Consider the following 22,042-nt stretch of genomic DNA (forward strand, 5'->3'; position numbering starts at 1 on the left):
TAATTACAACAACAATAAAGTTGGAAAATTTACAAATACGTTTCCTGTGAGATCTTTCAAAATAAAATACCGGGAAGTAAAATAACTACTGTGATAGTTATTTTAGCATCACTAAGAATCAGTGAAGCTGATTAATCAGCATTACTAAGAAACTTGGAGGAAAAATAATATTTATTAATGAAATGATTCTCATGTATTTTATTTGAACATCTTCAGTCTAAATAATGCAAAAATGAACTGCAGCTTTAAATTATAAGCTTAAAAATTCTCAAATCAACTGAAATGGATGTTTCTGATTTTATTGAAATAAACTGTCAAACAAAAGATACAAAATCAAAATATATTTGGATTTATTGTTAATCTGAATACAATAAGCTGAACAGCACAGAGGATTAAAATAAAGATGTAGTTACAATATTTGTACAAAATAAAATGCATAAAACGCCCACAAAAAACATTATGAAAAACTTTATTAGCTCATCATTAAACACAGAGGAACCCACGTTACATTAAAATAAATATGAACAAAATATGAACCAGTCACCACGTTATCCCATGAATTCTGAATAAATCAGCACAACCACAGTAAAGAGCCTGATGTGACATATTGAGTCTCCATTCCCCCTAATGTTCTCTAGATTAACTGGAAAACTGAAAAAGTTCACCACCAAAAACAAACTGAGAAATATTATAGCAGTGAGAATCAATGACTATGATGCAAAACTTGATTACTTAAATACTTTTATAATGACTATAAAATATATATGTATATTTATTCAGATTAAAAGATGGATGTTCCTGAAAACTGCTCCAAGATCAGAGTTTCTGTGGGACATCCAGTTCTAAACTGGTTAAACTGGTTTCTGTGGTGGAAGCTGAAGTTTCTCTGCCGTTTCCAGTAAAACATCTTTTTATCTGTGGAGCTTTAAGGAACATTTTCATGTCAACAGAAGGAAGAAGCAGCAGAGAAAAGAGGTATGAAGTGTCTTTCATGACTTTAAAGCTGAACTGGAAATGATTCCCATGTTTCCATTCTCAGACCATTTCTGGTTCCAGGATGAAAATGAACCAGAGAGAAAAAAGATCAACTTTCCAGTTCAGTTGAATCCAGTTCAGATCAAAACTCCATGAAGCCTCTAAATGGAGCCCAGTTTGAATCAGATCTTTATTGATCCAAAGAGACAAACAATATCAGAGACTAAATGACAGACATGAGAAAATAAACAGGAGGAAAATCTTTGAGGTCAGAGGTCATAATCATGATCCAGAGTCTCTTTAGACTCAAACTGCTGCAGCTTCAACCTGTGAGGATCAGCAGGACACAGAGACGTTCTCTACTTTACAGAGATCAGAACCTGCAGAGAGAAGAAGGAAGGAGAGCAGATCAGTGAGTGTTTCCAGCCTCTCCAGCAGCAGTCAGTGACGCAGCACATCCAGTAGATGGTTTCCAGTCAGACTGATCTCAGAGCTGTGACCAAGATGAACCTGATCAGTCATTTCCTGTTGAACTGAGAGAACAAGCAGGTCTGAGATCAGATCTGCTGCTGTTTGATGAATGAGGACCACTGTCTCTAGACATGTTGGACGGCTGGACGGCTGGAGTCCAGCTGGACGTCCTGGAGACATGGACACAGCAACAACACAGCAAGCTGCTGCTCCTCTGATTGGCTGATTGCTGTGTCCAATCAGGAAGCCTGAACCATTCTCCTCCCACTGAGAAGCTGCAGCTTTACTGGGAACACTGGATCTTTGCTTTGATGCTGACTGGGTTTAGTTCAATATGCTGACAGCAGCTGGACTCACTGCAAACATTTACTTACTTTAAAGTCGCTACAAGATCCTTCAGCTGCTGAACATCTGATTCCTTCAGGCTGTTTTCTCTCAGGTCCAGTTCTGTCAGACGGGTCGGGTTGGACTTCAGAGTTGAGGCCAAATCATCACAGCTGATCTTTGACAAACTGCATTCATTCAACCTGAATAAAGAATAAAAGATGTGAACCAACAGGATGCAGGTTAACCAGTCCAACAGAACCAGTTAAAGATTCTCATGAATATTAATGCCAACAAGCTGCTGCTCCAATAAAGACCTGCTGACTTCAGAACCAGAACCAGAACCAGAACCTGGTACTGGTCATGATGTGTTGGAGGATTTTAGTCAATAAAATCATTCCAGGTTCTGATCAAAGTGTTGAAGCATCTATTATTGATTATTGATTTGTTCCTGTCAGATTCCAGGAATTCACTTTTCTAGACTGGATGACCTTTGACCTGCTTGACCTGAGGGGGATTTCTACACACTGGGGTCCGAATGCTGTCCTGTTCTGACCTCAGATCAGCAGGTCCAACTCAGTTACACAGAGAAACTAAATTAAACTCTGGATCCAGGAACAAACTCAGAAAATATTGATTAGATCAGAAGAAATGAACTTTGATTTATGATCAATTATATAGAATTATTCACAGAAATATCAATAATTATATCATTAAAATACCCCAGTCTCTCCAGTCTGCAGCCTTCAGTCTGTAGAAAACCACAGAGATCCTTCAGTCCAGAACCTTCCAGGTTGGTGTACTCCAGCCAGAGTTTTGTCAGATGGGTCGGGTTGGACTTCAGAGCTGAGAACAGAGACGTCCAGCTGGTCTCTGATAAACTGCAGTAAGTCAATCTGAATAAAGAATAAAAGATGTGAACCAACAGGATGCAGTTAAAACTGAAATATGAACAAATCAATAATAAAAATGTATAAATTAATTTCCCTGAATGTAAAAGAAACATGATGAACTGATTCTAACATGTGATCCAGTCAAACTGGTTTAAAGAGTCCAAACCAGCAGAACCAGAACATTTGATCAACAAAGAAACTCAAAGTTTGTCTCAAAGTTTCTGAGGATCTTAAACTCAGTGGATGTTTTTCTCTCCATGTTTCCTTCCAGGCTCTGGATTCTCCGACTGCTCTGTCCATCATTGATCTGCTGATATTTTATGGCTCCAGTTTTTCTTCATTAATCTATTAATGATGTTTTTCTTGCTGCTTGTATTTGAACTGCAGCTCATTGCTCAGTATGACAGATGGAAACGGGTTGATTTCAATCCTTTTATAATATCATCACATTCTGAAAGTTGATCATTTTGTGCTGATTCAGTTTCTGAACCATCAACTAGAAAATATTGATCCTTTTCTCTGTGAGGTCATTGTGGGTCATTTGGTTCTGGTTCTGAATCGTTCATCAGAGACGCTGCAGAAATGGGAATATTGATCAGGATATCAGCATCTTTAATCTGGTCTAGTTAAAGCACTGCAACACCTGGACTCTGTGAACCTGGACTGGATCATCATCAACTAATAGCAGAAGATTTAAAACTAATGTGGGATTTATGGATATTCAATAAAGGGACATTTCATGTTGACCTTTGACCTGCTTGACCTGAGGGGGATTTCTACACACTGGGGTCCGAATGCTGTCCTGTTCTGACCTCAGATCAGCAGGTCCAACTCAGTTACACAGAGAAACTAAATTAAACTCTGGATCCAGGAACAAACTCAGAAAATATTGATTAGATCAGAAGAAATGAACTTTGATTTATGATCAATTATATAGAATTATTCACAGAAATATCAATAATTATATCATTAAAATACCCAATGTCTTCAGTCTGCAGCCTTCAGTCTGTAGAAAACCACAGAGATCCTTCAGTCCAGAATCTCCCAGGTTGGTTCTGTTCAGGTCCAGTTCTGTCAGATGGGTCGGGTTGGACTTCAGAGCTGAGAACAGAGACGTCCAGCTGGTCTCTGATAAACTGCAGTACCACAACCTGAATAAGGAATAAAAGATGTGAACCAACAGGATGCAGTTAAAACTGAAATATGAACAAATCAATAATAAAAATGTATAAATTAATTTCCCTGAATGTAAAAGAAACATGATGAACTGATTCTAACATGTGATCCAGTCAAACTGGTTTAAAGAGTCCAAACCAGCAGAACCAGAACATTTGATCAACAAAGAAACTCAAAGTTTGTCTCAAAGTTTCTGAGGATCTTAAACTCAGTGGATGTTTTTCTCTCCATGTTTCCTTCCAGGCTCTGGATTCTCCGACTGCTCTGTCCATCATTGATCTGCTGATATTTTATGGCTCCAGTTTTTCTTCATTAATCTATTAATGATGTTTTTCTTGCTGCTTGTATTTTAACTGCAGCTCATTGCTCAGTATGACAGATGGAAACGGGTTGATTTCAATCCTTTTATAATATCATCACATTCTGAAAGTTGATCATTTTGTGCTGATTCAGTTTCTGAACCATCAACTAGAAAATATTGATCCTTTTCTCTGTGAGGTCATTGTGGGTCATTTGGTTCTGGTTCTGAATCGTTCATCAGAGACGCTGCAGAAATGGGAATATTGATCAGGATATCAGCATCTTTAATCTGGTCTAGTTAAAGCACTGCAACACCTGGACTCTGTGAACCTGGACTGGATCATCATCAACTAATAGCAGAAGATTTAAAACTAATGTGGGATTTATGGATATTCAATAAAGGGACATTTCATGTTGACCTTTGACCTGCTTGACCTGAGGGGGATTTCTACACACTGGGGTCCGAATGCTGTCCTGTTCTGACCTCAGATCAGCAGGTCCAACTCAGTTACACAGAGAAACTAAATTAAACTCTGGATCCAGGAACAAACTCAGAAAATATTGATTAGATCAGAAGAAATGAACTTTGATTTATGATCAATTATATAGAATTATTCACAGAAATATCAATAATTATATCATTAAAATACCCAATGTCTTCAGTCTGCAGCCTTCAGTCTGTAGAAAACCACAGAGATCCTTCAGTCCAGAATCTCCCAGGTTGGTTCTGTTCAGGTCCAGTTCTGTCAGATGGGTCGGGTTGGACTTCAGAGCTGAGAACAGAGACGTCCAGCTGGTCTCTGATAAACTGCAGTACCACAACCTGAATAAGGAATAAAAGATGTGAACCAACAGGATACAGTTAAAACTGAAATATGAACAAATCAATAATAAAAATGTATAAATTAATTTCCCTGAATGTAAAAGAAACATGATGAACTGATTCTAACATCTGATCCAGTCAAACTGGTTTAAAGAGTCCAAACCAGCAGAACCAGAACATTTGATCAACAAAGAAACTCAAAGTTTGTCTCAAAGTTTCTGAGGATCTTAAACTCAGTGGATGTTTTTCTCTCCATGTTTCCTTCCAGGCTCTGGATTCTCCGACTGCTCTGTCCATCATTGATCTGCTGATATTTTATGGCTCCAGTTTTTCTTCATTAATCTATTAATGATGTTTTTCTTGCTGCTTGTATTTGAACTGCAGCTCATTGCTCAGTATGACAGATGGAAACGGGTTGATTTCAATCCTTTTATCATATCATCACATTCTGAAAGTTGATCATTTTGTGCTGATTCAGTTTCTGAACCATCAACTAGAAAATATTGATCCTTTTCTCTGTGAGGTCATTGTGGGTCATTTGGTTCTGGTTCTGAATCGTTCATCAGAGACGCTGCAGAAATGAGAATATTGATCACGATATCAGCATCTTTAATCTGGTCTAGTTAAAGCACTGCAACACCTGGACTCTGTGAACCTGGACTGGATCATCATCAACTAATAGCAGAAGATTTAAAGCTAATGTGGGATTTATGGATCTTAATAAAGGGACATTTCATGTTGACCTTTGACCTGCTTGACCTGAGGGGGATTTCTACACACTGGGGTCCGAATGCTGTCCTGTTCTGACCTCAGATCAGCAGGTCCAACTCAGTTACACAGAGAAACTAAATTAAACTCTGGATCCAGGAACAAACTCAGAAAATATTGATTAGATCAGAAGAAATGAACTTTGATTTATGATCAATTATATAGAATTATTCACAGAAATATTAATAATTATATAATTAAAATACACCAATCTCTCCAGTCTGCAGCCTTCAGTCTGTAGAAAACCACAGAGATCCTTCAGTCCAGAACCTTCCAGGTTGGTTCTGATCAGGCCCAGTTCTGTCAGATGGGTCGGGTTGGACTTCAGAGCTGAGAACAGAGACGTCCAGCTGGTCTCTGATAAACTGCATTGATCCAATCTGAATAAAGAATAAAAGATGTGAACCAACAGGATGCAGTTAAAACTGAAATATGAACAAATCAATAATAAAAATGTATAAATTAATTTCCCTGAATGTAAAAGAAACATGATGAACTGATTCTAACATGTGATCCAGTCAAACTGGTTTAAAGAGTCCAAACCAGCAGAACCAGAACATTTGATCAACAAAGAAACTCAAAGTTTGTCTCAAAGTTTCTGAGGATCTTAAACTCAGTGGATGTTTTTCTCTCCATGTTTCCTTCCAGGCTCTGGATTCTCCGACTGCTCTGTCCATCATTGATCTGCTGATATTTTATGGCTCCAGTTTTTCTTCATTAATCTATTAATGATGTTTTTCTTGCTGCTTGTATTTGAACTGCAGCTCATTGCTCAGTATGACAGATGGAAACGGGTTGATTTCAATCCTTTTATCATATCATCACATTCTGAAAGTTGATCATTTTGTGCTGATTCAGTTTCTGAACCATCGACTAGAGAATATTGATCCTTTTCTCTGTGAGGTCATTGTGGGTCATTTAGTTCCGGTTCTGAATCGTTCATCAGAGACGCTGCAGAAATGGGAACATTATCATAAAGGAACAACCTGGTAGTGAAGATGAATCATTTTAAATCTATTTTCCAGTAAAACACATGAGAATGATTTCAGTGAACTGCTGAAGCTTGTTGCATACAAAGCATTACAAAGGTAAGACCTCACTTCCTGTCCTACAAAATAAGAGCTGAATCAAGATGTTTGAACAAAATGACTTTAACAAAGTCAGTATTTCCTGCAGGACTGTTAATGAATCATCTTGATATTATTTATGTCTCTTCATGTCCAGGATCTCTGCCAGCAGACTGTGGTCATCCTGATAGAGTCTGACTGTCACAACAAACTCAGATTTTTCTCTGGAAGCTGCTCTCACTGGTTTTAGGACGACTGACTTTCATTTGCTCCATTAGTGGAATTGACACTAAAATGGAAACTCATCACTTGCTTCCATTTAGTTTTGCTTCCTGCCAACATCAAACTGCTGCATGTGCTGCAGCTCCATATGAGCAGCAGTCAAGTCCCCAGAAAGCTTCCCTGTTTCTAGGAACCGTTTCATCCAGTTAGTCCACTTTCTCTGTCCGTCTCTGTCAGACTGTGAACCTTTAGTCTGAGCTTGTGGAGAACCTCTCCTAACAACCTGCTGCAGATCCATGTGATGCATCTCTGCTGGTTCTGATTCTGGGAGCAGAAACTCATGTCCTGAAGAACCTGCAGCCTGTTGAGCTCAGAGAAAAACTCAGTGGTCTGGATTTATTCAGATGAAGCTGAAGTTGGTTTCTGATTGAATCTTCTGATTCAGGAAGTGGATAAAGGGCCATTCCACCTAATTATTGACTATCAGCATCTTTAATCTGGTCTAGTTAAAACACTGCAACATCTGGACTCTTTAAACCTGGACTGGATCATCATCAACTAATAGCAGGAGATTTAAAACTAATGTGGGATTTATGGATCTTCAATAAAGGGAGATTTCATGTTGACCTTTGACCTGCTTGACCTGAGGGGGATTTCTACACACTGGGGTCCGAATGCTGTCCTGTTGTGATCTCAGATCAGCAGGTCCAACTCAGTTACACAGAGAGACTAAATTAAACTCTGGATCCAGGAACAAACTCAGAGAATATTGATTAGATCAGAAGAAATGAACTTTGATTTATGATCAATTATATAGAATTATTCACAGAAATATCAATAATTATATCATTAAAATACCTCAATGTCTCCAGTCTGCAGCCTTCAGTCTGTAGAAAACCACAGAACTCCTTCAGTCCAGAATCTCCCAGGTTGGTTCTGTCCAGGTCCAGTTCTGTCAGATGGTCGGGTTGGACTTCAGAGCTGAGAACAGAGACGTCCAGCTGGTCTCTGATAAACTGCAGTCCAAACTGAATAAAGAATAAAAGATGTGAACCAACAGGATGCAGTTAAAACTGAAATATGAAGAAATAAATAATAAAAATGTATAAATTAATTTCCCTGAATGTAAAAGAAACATGATGAACTGATTCTAACATCTGATCCAGTCAAACTGGTTTAAAGAGTCCAAACCAGCAGAACCAGAACATTTGATCCACAAAGAAACTCAAAGTTTTCTATCAGCCTGGATGAGTTGAGCTATTTCTGCTGGTTCCTGATCATCAGACCCGACTTGGTAACTGGGTCAGAACCAGTCAGGTTCTTCATTAATGGCCTTTGGGTTCCTATTAAAGCTGCTGAAAGCCAATGGAGGCCATTATTTCCTCAGGAGACGGTTCCTCTCTGACCCGGCCCAACAGAACCACAGCCTCAGGACAAAGCTGAGGAACCTGCTGCTGCTGCAAACCTCACTTTCATTCATTGCATCTAGATTTGCTTTTCTACAATCAGTGGTTTCTTAGACGTTCATTAATGAGGATTTGAACTCGTCAGTGTTTGTGGCTCTGGAGGATCAACATTTCATTCTGATGTAAAGAATCAGAAATAAAAGCATCTGAATCTTTACCAAACTGAAACATCTCCATCATTCATTCACAGCATTTCAATTATTTTGCTCATTTTGTTCATCAAAAACATTTTAAAGTGAAAAACTGAAAAACAAAGTTCAATAATGTCAAAGTCTGAAATAAGAAAATAATTAATAAGGTCAAATGTTTTAGAGATTTTATTCTGATGATTAAACAGGTTGTTTTAAAATATATATTAACATTAACTTGATTAACTATTGATTAAAGTATCAATAAATGATTTTATTGTATAAATAGAGAAAAAAACCTCAGAATCTTCACTTTACTGACTGAATTCTCCAGGATCTCAACCAGATGCTTCATATCAGAGTCTCCACCTCCCAGTATGTAGATCTGATTTATTACCAGTTCAGTCAGATCTGGGTTGGACTTCAGAATCGAGGCCAAAACTTCACATTCATCCTTTCGGAGCAAACAGCCACCAAGTCTGTGATTAGAGAAGAAATAAATTCAGTTCTAATGAAATCAATCTGGATCATAAACAGACTAAAATATGATAACAGTGATGTCATCATCTGATCAACATCTGATCTTCAATCTACTGAGTTTGACCCCAGAGAATCTGTGCAGTTCCTGGTTAGAGTCCAGGTTCTGGTTCTGGTTCTGGTCCAGGCTTCATGTCCTCAGACCTTCAGCTGCAGTCAGATGTTGAAGATCTTCTATCATCAGTGAAGGAAAGTTCAGTTTCTCTGCAGCAGCTGATGAAGAGGCTGACTGAGCTGAATGAAGGAAACGACTGGAGATGATGGAGAGGAGGAGGAACTGCTCACAGCTCTGACTTGGACTAGACCGTTTAGATCTTCCACCAAGCAGGAAGAGAGTTATAAATGAAGTGAGCAGAACAGGAAGTCCAGCTGCTGTGGACCTCTGGCATCTCTGGGTTTGTTGAGCCAATATCTGCTGCATCATCATGAATAATAGTAATATATGTATAGAAACATGTTTCCCAGCAGCAGGTTATTAAATGCTGCCACAGAGGAAACTGGGAGCAGAACAAACACATGATGCTCCAGTTCTGTCTCCGTTCATCTGCTGGATTTGATGCTTTAACAAAGTAGAAAGTGGACAGTTGTCAACCTGCTGCAGCTAAAAGCTTCACATTGTTCTGGTCGTCCTGCAGAGCAGCAGCAGAACCGGTCCTGCTGCTCCTTCGGGTCAGAACCGTCCTCTCAGACTGTCGATCTGAGAGGAACTGGGACAAACTGGTTGGAAGAGGGACACATGTCTCTGCAGTGGTCTGTCCATTGTCTCAGAGGAACAAAGGTTTGGATGTCAGGAGAAATTGTTGCTAAACTCCTAAAGAGCTGAAGAGCAAAACCCCTGGAGGAGACGGAGCGTTTGGGTCCAGCAGCATTTCATGGTGAAGCAGTGAAAGTTCTCCAGTAACTAGAAGAGGCTGGATGTCTCCAGAGTTGAAGCTCATGTCTCTGCAGGTCTTCATGGAGGACAGCTAACAGCTTCAACAAAGGCTGCAGATGAAGAGATCCTAAAATGTGAATGATGGAGCAGCGGCTCAATGAGTGAAGAGTTTAAAGTTTAAAAGTTTCTCTGGCTGATTGGATCTTAGAGAAAATAGATTTTCTAGAGTTCAGGGTTTTCTATTCATTTCATCCTGAAAACGGATAAAAAGTTAAATATATTTAAAATGATCAAAATGTCTAAAACCAAAAGCTGCATCTGTCCTGGATGAGCTGAATGTTTAGATGTTTGATTGGCTGAAATAATCCAGAGGATGAAGGAAGTAGATAAAGAGCAAAAACATCCAGAATCAACTTGAAGACAGAAGAAGAAACAGGAGGACAATAGAGCTGAATCAGCATCACACAATGAAAACATCTGGACTCACCGAGCCTTTCTGCAGTTCCTCACAGCTGGAAGCAGTCTCAGTCGTCCTGATTCTGATGTGTTGTACTTCTCCAGGTCCAACTCATCCAGAACCTCTGACATCTGCAGCATGAAGGCCAGAGCTGAACAGTCAGACTCTGAGAGCTCCTTCCCTGAATCCAGCAGCCGTTGGATCTCCTGATAAAATGAGACGTCGTTCATCTCCACCAGACAGTAGAAGATGTTGATGCTTCTGTCAGCAGAGATTCTATCAGTGTTCATCTTCTTCAGGTTGGTGATGATTCTCTGGATGGTTTCTGGTCTGGTCTCTGTCTGACCCAGCAGATCTTCTAAGAGTCTCTGGTTGGACTCCACAGTGAGACCATGAAGGAAGCGGACAAACAGGTCCAGGTGGCCATTTTGACTGCTGAGGGATTCCTTCATGACTTTCTTCATGAACTCATCTAGAGATGTTTCTCTGTATTTTTCTCCCAGGAACGTCTTGATCTCCTCTGACTTCCTGCTGGTGAAGCAGTGGAGCATGTAGACTGCAGCCAGAAACTCCTGGATGCTCAGATGAACAAAGCAGTAGACTGATTTCTGGAAGATCACACTCTCTCTTTTGAAGATCTCTGTACAAACTCCTGAGTACACTGAGGCCTCTGTGACATCCAGACCACACTGCTCCAGGTCTTCTTGGTAGAACATGATGTTTCCTTGCTCCAGATGTTCAAACGCCAGCCTCCCCAGCTTCAGAAGAACTTCCCTGTCAGCCTCCATCAGCTCCTGTGGACTTGTCTCATGTCCTCCATGGTACTTGTTCTTCTTCCTCTTTGTCTGGACCAGCAGGAAGTGAGAGTACATGTCAGTCATGGTCTTGGGCAGCTCTCCTCTCTGCTCTGAGGTCACCATGTTCTCCAGAACTGTAGCAGTGATCCAGCAGAAGACTGGGATTCCACACATGATGTGGAGGCTCCTGCAGGTCTTGATGTGGGAGATGATTCTGCTGGACAGCTCTTCATCACTGAACCTCCTCCTGAAGTACTCCTCCTTCTGGGCGTCGGTGAAGCCTCGTACTTCTGTTGCCCTGGTAACACATGAAGGAGGGATCTGATTGGCCGCTGCAGGTCTGGAAGTTATCCAGATGAGAGCCGAGGGAAGCAGGTTCCCCTTGATGAGGTTTGTCAGCAGAACATTAACCGATGATTTCTGTGTGACGTCAGAAACCAGATGACTGTTGTTGAAGTCCAATGAAAGTCTGTTTTCATCCAGACCGTCAAGGATGAAGAGGAGTTTGCATTTAGCCAGTTGCTCTGCTGGGAGCTTCTGGAGTGTTGGATGGAAAACATGGAGCAGAGAGAGAAGACTGTGCTGCTGATCTCTGATCAAGTTCAGCTCCCTGAACGAAAGCAGAACCACCACACTGACATCTTGGTTCTCAAAGCCCTCAGCCCAGTCCAGAGTGAACTTCTGCACTGAGAAGGTTTTTCCAACACCAGCAACGCCGTTGGTCAGAACCACTCTGATGGGTCCATGTTGATCAGGGAAGGCTTTAAAAAGGTCGTGGACCCTGATTGCAGAATCATGGAGGTTCTGGAACTTGGAAGCTCTCTCCAGCTGCTTCACCTCATGCTGGGTGTTAACCTCGTCACTCTGTCCCTCTGTGATGAAGAGATCAGTGTAGATCCTATTGAGGAGGGTTCTACTTCCTGTTTCATCACTTCCTTCAGTCACACGTTCACATCTTCTCCTCAGACTGATCTTATGTTCCTCTAGAACCTCCTGCAGACCAACATCTGCTGAAACACAGAAGACAACTGTAGTAAAAAACAAGATTCAGTGATAAAGTTGGAACAAAACCATCAGTCATTGAATGCAGGAGTTTTCAGTAACATCAACTCTTCTGCATCATGTCATCATTGAACTTATAGAAACAGAAAAATGTTTCCTCCCTTCATTTTCAGTCTTTATGAAAGAAATCTGGAGAGAAAAACTTTAATCTACCAAAGAAATGACTCATTACATCAGTAATGTTCACATTACAAAGCAAAATAAATTCATAAATTTGAATCTTAGTTCAAATTTACTGAGATATTTGCAGTCAAAACTACACAAAATACTTGGAATGAGAGTAACAAAAATAGACATTAATATAACAAACAACAACATAGACCCAGGTATCAAATTATACTCTTTGATGGCGTCTGAGGCCGCTGCTATTTTAGCACCAAATTATGGCCAAATCATATTAATTCTGATGTAAATAACATCCAGCAGGGGGCACAGCTCCTGTTAGTTCAGGTTTTAGGGCGATCTGAGTTGTGATTCACCATCTTACTTCTCATTCATGGAATCAAACTCAGGAAACAGTTTGGATTTTACAGAGCTGAAGTTGGCTTCAGATTGAGCTTCCAATTCAGGAAACGGTTAAAAGGCCGCCTTTACCTTTGAGTATTTTCAATCTGAGTTTGAGTTTGAGTTTAAAAGCTGAAATACCTGCACTCTTAAAATATGGGCTACATTATTCTACAATAATAGCAGAATACTTTAAACTATAGATTGTGATTAGGGAAAATATTTCCATAAATCCAGGTAAAAGCCAGGATCTGGCAGACAGGGGACAAGTCACTAGTTATCTCTCTGAGTTTTTAATCTTCACTATAGCATGTAGTTATTGTTTCTAGTAATCTTTCTCTAGTTCACCTCTTGTGATTTCTGTGCTCCATGGTTTAAGGAGCCTTGTTGGTCCCCAGATTGTCCTCCACTCCTCTGTTGCTGCTGCAGCTCTGCTGTCCTCACATTCATCTGCCTGATTCTTCTCCAACAACGTTTGAATCACAAACTATTCACTTCCTGAAGAAGCTTTTCTGTAACATAACTCCTTATTATATTCTACATTTACCATCATCTGCCAGGCTACCTTGAACCAGGAGCTTTTCAGAGACTTCAGTGAGGTTGAGGTTGCTCAAAATCACTTTCTAATGGGCAGGAAGTGATTTAAACTCCGTGGCAGAGTTTAAATAATTTTCTCCCAAGTGTCCTTTAATCACTTCCCAAATTGAAAGCTATAATTGTAAACTCCAATTTTCCAGCAGAACCTTAACGGCCTGGTGAAATAACCAATAAAAATAGAAAAAAATCCTTTACAGCAGATCAGATTCACCATTTTAATTTGCTGAGCTAGAATTTTTGTCACTCTTTTATGTTGTTTTATTTTCACTTTATTTCTGTTATTCTAAACATAACATTAATATCAACCAATACCTGATTGCTGCTCTCTTTGCCATCCTTTCTGCTATTTCATTCTCCTTAACCTCATCATAAAATTATCTGTAAGAATCATCAAAGTGATTCTATGAAGTGATTGTTTTATTTAGAGCTGATGACATGTTATGCTGCAACATGACCCTTCAGAGTAAGAGTCTTCATTTATCATTTTGAAAACAAATTAAATAAAAAGTCAAATTTGTACATTTATCTTGTGGCCAATTTTTTGAACAAGGTCAAATTAAATGAGGACTTTATTAAGCCGAGTTACCGAGACATAAGATTCCACTAGCTGGAAAAAGTTGAAACAACTGATCACAAAAAGACTTTTAAACCTCAAATGTCCAAATCTCAACTAAAGACGTGGATCTGGAAAGAAGAAGCTCTGATTGGACATGTTCAGTCTCACCTGGAGCACGGCTGCTCTGATTGGCTGTCGGTCCAGATCCTGTTCTGGGTTGTTTCCCACACTGGGAGAAGCTGGTCCAACCCGAATCCATCAGAACATTCTGACCCAAAGCACAGCACAACTCCTCATCACTAAAGCTGCTCCTGTGAAGACATTTCTTCATCACTGAAATATTCACTAGCAACAGGCTGGAGCTGAACATGTTCATGAAGGTCCGCAAAGAACCAGGGACCAGAAACTGGGTCAGAACAGAACCTCAGAACATTGATGATTTCTGGTTTTAAGTACTTCATTGAATTATATTTGGTATGATGACTGATGCCAGTGTTCCCAGTCTGGAAGATGCTGGTTTCACTGCTTCAGTGGGTTTACAGACAATCTGAATTGTTGCTCCTCACATGTTTTTGTTTTCATGCAACATTTTAATCCATATTAATTCATTCAGACTGATTTACTGACCAACATCCTTCATGTCTAACTTTAAATTAATAAGTAAGAAAATTAAGTTACTGTTTATTAAAACACTGAGATCAACCAGTTAATTTATATTTTATCTCTATAGATTCACATGAATCAGTTAGAAACTGGTTTCTTACTTTCTGTCTGAGGGTCCAGGTTCAGTACTGAAGTCTAGAGGTTCTGGTTTGGACCAGTCACTCCTCATAGATGGACTGATGGATCCTGGAGGTTCTTTTAGATCCAGATTTTCCATCTTCTGGACCTTTTGAGAGAGAAACCAGAACCAGTCAGTCCCAGTGATCCAGTTCCAGTAACTGGAAGCAAAAAGCTGGTTCCCATCATGTGTTCAGAGAATCAGAGTGAATCAGGTGAATGAAGGAGTGAACATTTGACTCTACTGTAAATCTGTATGGAGGGAGTCAGTGTGCAGGAGGTTCTGAGGGAGCAGCAGCTCAGGTCGGGTCCACAGCTCTCCTCCAGACAGAACCGGGTCCAGCTGGGATCTCAGCAACATGTCAGCCTCTGTGTGCAGCTCAGCAGGATTTCCTCTCAGATAACGAATCACAAAGCAGCTTTCAGGGACCACAGCATCCAGCTGAGGTATCAGCTGGACCCGCTGCAAGGAATTATGGGTAAATACCAGCTGGACCGCCTGCAAGGAATCATGGGTAAATACCAGCTGGACCCACTGCAAGGAATCATGGGTAAACAGGTGCTTCTATAGGGGGATGAAGCCCCCCTCATTCAGTGAGGCCTGAAACATATTTAGTCAATTGATCCGTCTTAGAATATAAATTCAATATCAAGAGGCACATTAATGCAACATTTTTAGCTAGAAACTGAAATGTAAATAGTTTCTTACAACTGATACAAAATGTGTTTAAATTATTAATATTGCTCCATTTAAAGGAATTATAAAGTTATTTTAGGGATGCACCGATTGCAGTTTTCAGGCCGATCACTGAACTTTAAAAAGCCTGAACTCCTGATTTTGATTTTAGCCTAAACAATTTCATTTGTTGAGCTGGCAACTGGTTCTGGATCAGTCAGTCTGGATCTGGATGCAGTTTTCCAGCAGAGCTTTAAGAGACAAAGTTTCTACTTGCTGTAAGAAGCAACAAGAGGAAAACCTGGAAAAAGACGAATCTCAGTGAGGAGGAAGAGAGAAAATCTGTGGACTGCATAAAGCCGGTTCTGATCCGCAGATAAGAAAAACATGTTTCTGCTGAACCCCAGACTGCTGAGGGACGGAGTGATGTGATTCACTTTCTGCTGATTTCAACAAGCAGAGAAACTAGTTTACAATGTTTTTGTTCTATTTTTTTAAGGTTAAAACACCAGAGGTTTTACAGTGAGAATTCCTGCATCAAGAACACTGATGCACTGTAAAAAGTTACTTTAAGTTCTCAATTTATTTAGGTTAAATTTGAAAAGGTCATTATTGCACACTCTACACAAACCATATATATATACATGAAGAACTGTCTGATGAGATGATGCCACCAGCTCAGACTGACAGCTTCACAGGACAGAAGTTGGACAGTTTTCAGATGCAGCCGAACATGGAGAGGCTTCAGATTAATTATTTACTGATAAAAGCCTCTGAAGACAAGAGAAACATTTCAAAATCCTCCTGGATCAGAACCAGGACTGATTTGAACCCAATGGAAGTAACTTTATCTAGAAATAGTTTTTCACCCCCGTCTTCTGACACCCCATATCTCAGCTGGTCACAACTGGTGAAGACCTACTGGTCCCAGTTTGACTCTACAGTGTATTAAACTGGAGCTTCTTGGGTAGTAACTACTTAGTTACTCTGTTACTTGAGTTACATTTTTGAAAATAGCATTTCAGGAGTATTTTTACGATGCTGTACTTTGTACTTTTATTTAGAAGTATCTGATGTTGAAGTAGTGCACTCTAGAGAATCATTTCTGGCTGATCTGCCCACTTGTGCCGTTCATTTCATTTCTCCAGTCTGAAAATAACCAGAAACACTGACTGAGTTCAGAGCTACAGAACCAGGACCAACGGGTCGGTTCAGATTCCTGCAACAGAACAAGTGTTTACCTTCTGCTCTAAAGGGGCGGGACTTAAAAACAGGTTCTGAGCTGCAGTCCTGATGAGGAAGTTGCAGACATGAATCATAATCAGAGACCCACTGGTCTCCCAGTCTGTTTACTGGGAGAGTCTGAGATGAGGCCTCTTGTGATGTCATCAGAGGCTCGTTATGAAACAACTGAACAGAAACACGGAGCAGGACGTGTTGCTCTGCAGGAGACAAACTAGAATTTATTCACAAAGCTGAGCCAGAATCTACAATTTCATCCTGGAAACCAGTTTTTAATGATTCAGCTCAATTCTTCCTCTAAAACCAGATGTGAGTCTCTGAGGTCGGCATTTTCTGACATCAAGAGGAAGAGCAGCAGAACCAGTAAAGATACTGGAACCAGTTCAGCTCAGCAACAGGAAACTTTAAAAGAGTTTGTTTGTTCTGATCAACAGGAAACGTGAAGAAGCAGCGTTCAGCTTCTATGCACCACAAATCTGGAACAAACTTCCAGAAAACATCAAAACAGCTGAAATCAAGACTAAAAGCTTTCGTTTGTTTAGAGTTGCCTTTGAAACATAATAACTAGAAAATAAAGTAACTCTTTTCTGTATGACAACTTTTTTATAACTTTTCTTTATTTTCCACTGTAATGTAAAGTTACTTTTTGTTTATTATGTAAAACTTTAAACTGCCCTGTTGCTGTAATGTCTTGTACTAATTAACTTGATAACTTTGAGTCATGCACTCCTCCATGATGCTGTTTTCTGCTCTGAACTGGATCCTGAATTGGATCTTGAACTGGATCCTGAACTGGAACCTGAACTGGATCCTGAATTGGATCTTGAACTGGATCTTGAACTGGATCCTGAATTGGATCTTGAACTGGATCCTGAACTGGATCCTGCTCCAGGTCTGTAGAAACCTCCAGACTGAGGTCAGATGTAGTGAATGAAGGAGTGAACGTTTCCTATGAAGCAGTGAAGTGTTGGTCCTGAACTCAGCGGCTTGTTGCCATGTTGGAGCGGCTCCTGTTAGAGAGCAGCGGTTCTGGAACCGTTCAGGTCCAGATCTGGTTTTGAGGAAGTTGTTCTGCTTAGAGTCAGAAGGAGCAGTAAAAACGTTCAGGCTGAACATCAGCATCACCTGAGGAGCAGACCAGCAGCTGGTACCATGGTAACAGCAGCATGATTTCACAGCAGAACCTCAGAGTACAGAAACTGGACCAGTTAACCCAGAACCAGCAGCACTTAGGCAGGTCCATTAAAACCTGCAGTTTGTATCTGAGAGACTAGAACTGCTGTTCTGGAACGTTCTAACTTCTCACCTTCAGATGGACGGAGGACTTCACTCGGGTTCAGATCCAAACATCGGGTCACAGGAGGCAGGATGAAGAACCGTCTGATCAGAGAGAAAGAACCAAAAAACAGAGAATGAAGAACTGAAAAGAAAACATAAGGTTCTGCAGCTCCTGAGCTTCCATCTTTAATCCAAACATCTGGATCAGAACACAGACTTCTCCTTAATTATCAGATTATTGTTGACTTTATTATTATTTCTGCTCTGTTCTTTTCCTGATCACTGACCTCCATTGTGTGTTTTCAGAGAGTCTGGGAGGATCAGGGAGTGGTGACTGAGCTCAGAGCTACAGAATCAGAACCAACAGGTCCATCCAGATTCCAGCAAACAGAACAAACATTTACCTTCCTGCTTCTCTGTCAGCCACTAAACATTTCTGGACAGGTATTTGTTGTTTATCTGATCACCTTCCTCCAGAATCTGCAGCATAAAATGAACTGATTCAACATCAACGACATTCATGTTTGTTTTCCTCCTGCTTTGTTTGGTGGAATCAGAAAGTTTGCTGGAAACACAATCCAACATGGCTACACATCGTTCTAGAACGGGGAAATTAAAACCTGTTAACTTGTTGGTTATTGTTTACTGCCACAATGTTATCTGAGGTTTTGACTAATATACAAGTCATCTAGAGATAATTCAACATTAAGAAGAGCAACAAGAATCATCCATGATGCTGGGCTCATAAATCCACTGTTTTTAAAAACCAAAATACTCCAAATGTAGACATTTAGTTGACTTCAAAACTCTACAAATATTAAATAAAGCAAAACAAAGTTTACAACTGGAAAACATTCAGTGAAAGAGAAGAAGGAAATGAATCTAAGAAACAAATATCTGTAGCTGAAATGAAACAAATGTTTGTTAGAAAGTGAAGCAGATTATTTTTTACATCAATTTTAAAAAAAAACTAAAACTCAACACATTTAAACAATATGCTGTCTCATAACTTGTACACCTAAATATATTGCAACAGAATAAATTCTTTTTAGAATAATTTACTGTATTTTTCACAAATTATTTGTAAGAAAGGAAAGTTTTACTACAGTCTGCTCCCTCAGAGCAACTTTTCTTCTTTATTGATTCATTGATTCATGTGCCTGTGTGTTTATATGTATATATGTACATATACATAAAGAACTGTCTGATGACATGATGCCACCAGATCAAACTGACAGCCTCACTGGACAGAAGTTGGACAGTTTTCAGATGCAGCCGAACATGAAGAGGCATCAAATTAATTATTTACTGATAAAAGCCTCTGAAGAAAGAGAAACATTTAAAAATCCTCCTGGATCAGAACCAGGACTGATTTGAATCCAATGGGAGTAACTTTATCTAGAAATAGTTTTCACCCCCGTCTTCTGACACCTCATATCTCAGCTGGTCACAACTGGTGAAGATCTACTGGTCCCAGTTTGACTCTAGTGTATTAAACTGGAGCTTCTTGGGTAGTAACTACTTAGTTACTCTGTTACTTGAGTTACATTTTTGAAAATAGCATTTCAGGAGTATTTTTACGATGCTGTTCTTTGTACTTTTATTTAGAAGTATCTGATGTTGAAGTCGTGCGACTCCAGAGAATCATTTCTGGCTGATCTGCCCACCTGTGCCGTTCATTTCATTTCTCCAATCTGAAAATAACCAGAAACACTGACTGAGCTCAGAGCTACAGAACCAGGACCAATGGGTCGGTCCAGATTCCTGCGACAGAACAAGTGTTTACCTTCTGCTCTAAAGGGGCTGGGCTTAAACAACTGATGAGGATTTTGCAGACATGAATCATAATCAGAGACCCACTGGTGTCCCAGTCTGTTTACTGGGAGAGTTGAGATGAGGCTTCTTGTGATGTCATCAGAGGCTCGTTATGAAACAACTGAACAGAAACACGGAGCAGGACGTGTTGCTCTGCAGGAGACAGACTAGAATTTATTCACAGTTCAGCTCAGCAACAGGAAACTGCAGCTTTAAGAGAGTTTGTTGGTTCTGATTAACAGGAAACCAGAATCCGACCAGAACCACAGCTCCATGAAGCCAGCTACTTGGTTCTGAAGGAGAACCGGGCCGAGTTCTGGTCCCTCCACAGAAAGAAAACCCAGAGAGAGGAAAACAAGAAAATGTGAAAACTTACCTGATCCATACTCTGCTCTGCTGCGAAATGGAGTCTGAACCAGTTAGTCCTAATCCTCATCCGTACCTGAGGCTCCGCCCCCTTCAAGGTGACTTTAAGCATCTGGAAGCATCTTAGACTCCTCCCCCTTTCAGGTGACAATTAACACTTTTACTTTCATGTTTCTCTTTGTATCACCAGTGAGTTGAGCTGTAAAACTTTAGGTCACATTTGATCTTTTCAGGTTTTTCTCAGTTTTCAGCTCTTTTCCAGCCAACATTTTATTGCAGGAAATCATTTCAATAAGAAACTAGAAGATTCATTTTCTTCTTTTCTTGATTTTTTTTTATCAAGAAAAAAAAAAAAATCAACTTACATTAATGTTGTTAAATCAGAGTCACTACTGGAGTCATAACTGAATATATAACTAAACTTCAATAAAAATCTTCTCAAAAAAAAAGATGAACTGTGGGAAATTTTGAGAATCACGGCCTGAAAATATAATTATTAATATATATATGTCAAACATTAAAACAATTTTTATAATAAAACACTCGGAAAGGTAATAAATGTACCCTAATTGTTTGAAGCAGGTTAAAGAAGAAGCCTAGAGAAAAACATAACAGCATTTATCATTTAAATGGTTCTTATGTGTTTTATTTAAACATCTTCAGTCTGAATAACATAAAAATAAACTTTTGCCTTTATTAGAAGCTTAAAAATCTCAGATTAATTTAACAGGATGTTTCTGTTTTAACAAGCTGTCAAACTAAAAATGAAAAAAAAAATTGTTCTGTTGAACATTTTGAAAAACTTGAATGACTCATCATTAAACACAGAGGAACCCAAATTATATTAGAAATATAATAAACAATTATGACCCAATCAGCACATTATCCCAGTGATTCTCCGAGGTCTCAGTAAATCAGTAAATCTCAGTAAAGAGTCTGATGAGACACATCGAGTCCTAAAACTCAAAACATGAAATATGGGGTTAAAAAAGTAAAAACCACAATAAACTGAGAAAAATTAAATCTGAGAATCAATGATGATGCAAAACTTCATTATTTAGATTTTATAATGAACATAAAAGAAAAAAAAACATGTAAATCTTTTTTCTCAAATAAAATGATGGATGGTCAGAGATGGAACCGGGTCAGAGATAGATCTGGGTCAGAGATGGGGCTGCTGTTAATGTTATTTAAATACTTTTCTGAACTGAAAATAATTTCAGTTTGAAATGAGTACAATTTAATTTGCTGCTCTTGAATAACAGTTTATTGTTTCAGAGAGAAAAACAACGAAAGTAAAATGTATTATTTCAAATGAAAGCTAACAGAGGAATTCGTTTCTATGGCTCTTATTGTGAAAGTAACAGCGGAAGTGAATGTGGTTTGTAAACGCTCTGATTTTCTCAAGTAGCTGTAGTTACCATCTGGGTCCACTAGAGGGCAAAATCCGCCCTGCTCTAATAGTTCAGTTCGTGACTCTGTAGCTAAAACATCAACATCATTCTGATTCCAGGATAATTTAACTTTTCTTAAATATTTTCCTACCTTCAGACCGGAAGCTCAGCATCTTAGCGTATAAACCAGAGCTGTAGAGCTTTGATTCAGCTCTGTTGGAGCTGAAGCTCCAGTTTAGGAGCCACAGCTCCCCTGAAGCCGCTGCTCGTCTGTTAGCATCGTTAGCTCCGCTCAGAGTCTCTGCGGATGTTTTCATCTGTGGAGCCGCTTCTAGTTCACACTGACAGATAAAAACAATTTCCAGAAACCAGCTGCAGCTCCACAATCTCGCCTCTATTTTCAGAAAGGGGTATTTCCTCCATCTGGTGGCCATAGTGGGAACTACAGCCCTGATCATGCTGCATTATTTACAGTTAATATTCACTTAATGTGG

General features: G+C 39.6%; 1 protein-coding gene across 4 annotated transcripts; it reads right to left on the reverse strand.

The window, feature by feature from the left end:
* Positions 1 to 285: 285 nt before the first annotated feature.
* On the reverse strand, positions 286 to 21,789 carry LOC129353806 (NLR family CARD domain-containing protein 3-like). 4 transcript variants are annotated; one of them, XM_055023252.1, is made up of 10 exons: positions 21,700 to 21,789; positions 20,165 to 20,291; positions 18,002 to 18,075; positions 14,762 to 14,886; positions 14,166 to 14,308; positions 10,512 to 12,285; positions 8,913 to 9,092; positions 7,878 to 8,047; positions 1,821 to 1,973; positions 286 to 1,355 (listed from the first exon to the last, which is right to left on the reverse strand). In XM_055023252.1, the coding sequence occupies exons 4-8, from the start codon at positions 14,875 to 14,877 to the stop codon at positions 7,975 to 7,977; spliced, it is 2,286 nt and encodes a 761-aa protein (XP_054879227.1). In that variant the 5' UTR covers positions 14,878 to 14,886; positions 18,002 to 18,075; positions 20,165 to 20,291; positions 21,700 to 21,789; the 3' UTR covers positions 286 to 1,355; positions 1,821 to 1,973; positions 7,878 to 7,974. The 4 variants fall into 4 exon arrangements, with proteins under 4 accessions (XP_054879227.1, XP_054879224.1, XP_054879226.1 ...); XM_055023249.1 differs by having other exon boundaries at positions 10,512 to 12,288; XM_055023251.1 differs by lacking the exons at positions 286 to 1,355; positions 1,821 to 1,973 and adding an exon at positions 2,497 to 2,666 and having other exon boundaries at positions 10,512 to 12,288.
* Between the last annotated feature and the right edge of the window lie 253 nt (positions 21,790 to 22,042).

This window comes from Poeciliopsis prolifica, unplaced genomic scaffold, assembly GCF_027474105.1.
Source record: "Poeciliopsis prolifica strain line A6 unplaced genomic scaffold, Auburn_PproV2 SCAFFOLD097, whole genome shotgun sequence".
NCBI lineage: Eukaryota > Metazoa > Chordata > Actinopteri > Cyprinodontiformes > Poeciliidae > Poeciliopsis > Poeciliopsis prolifica.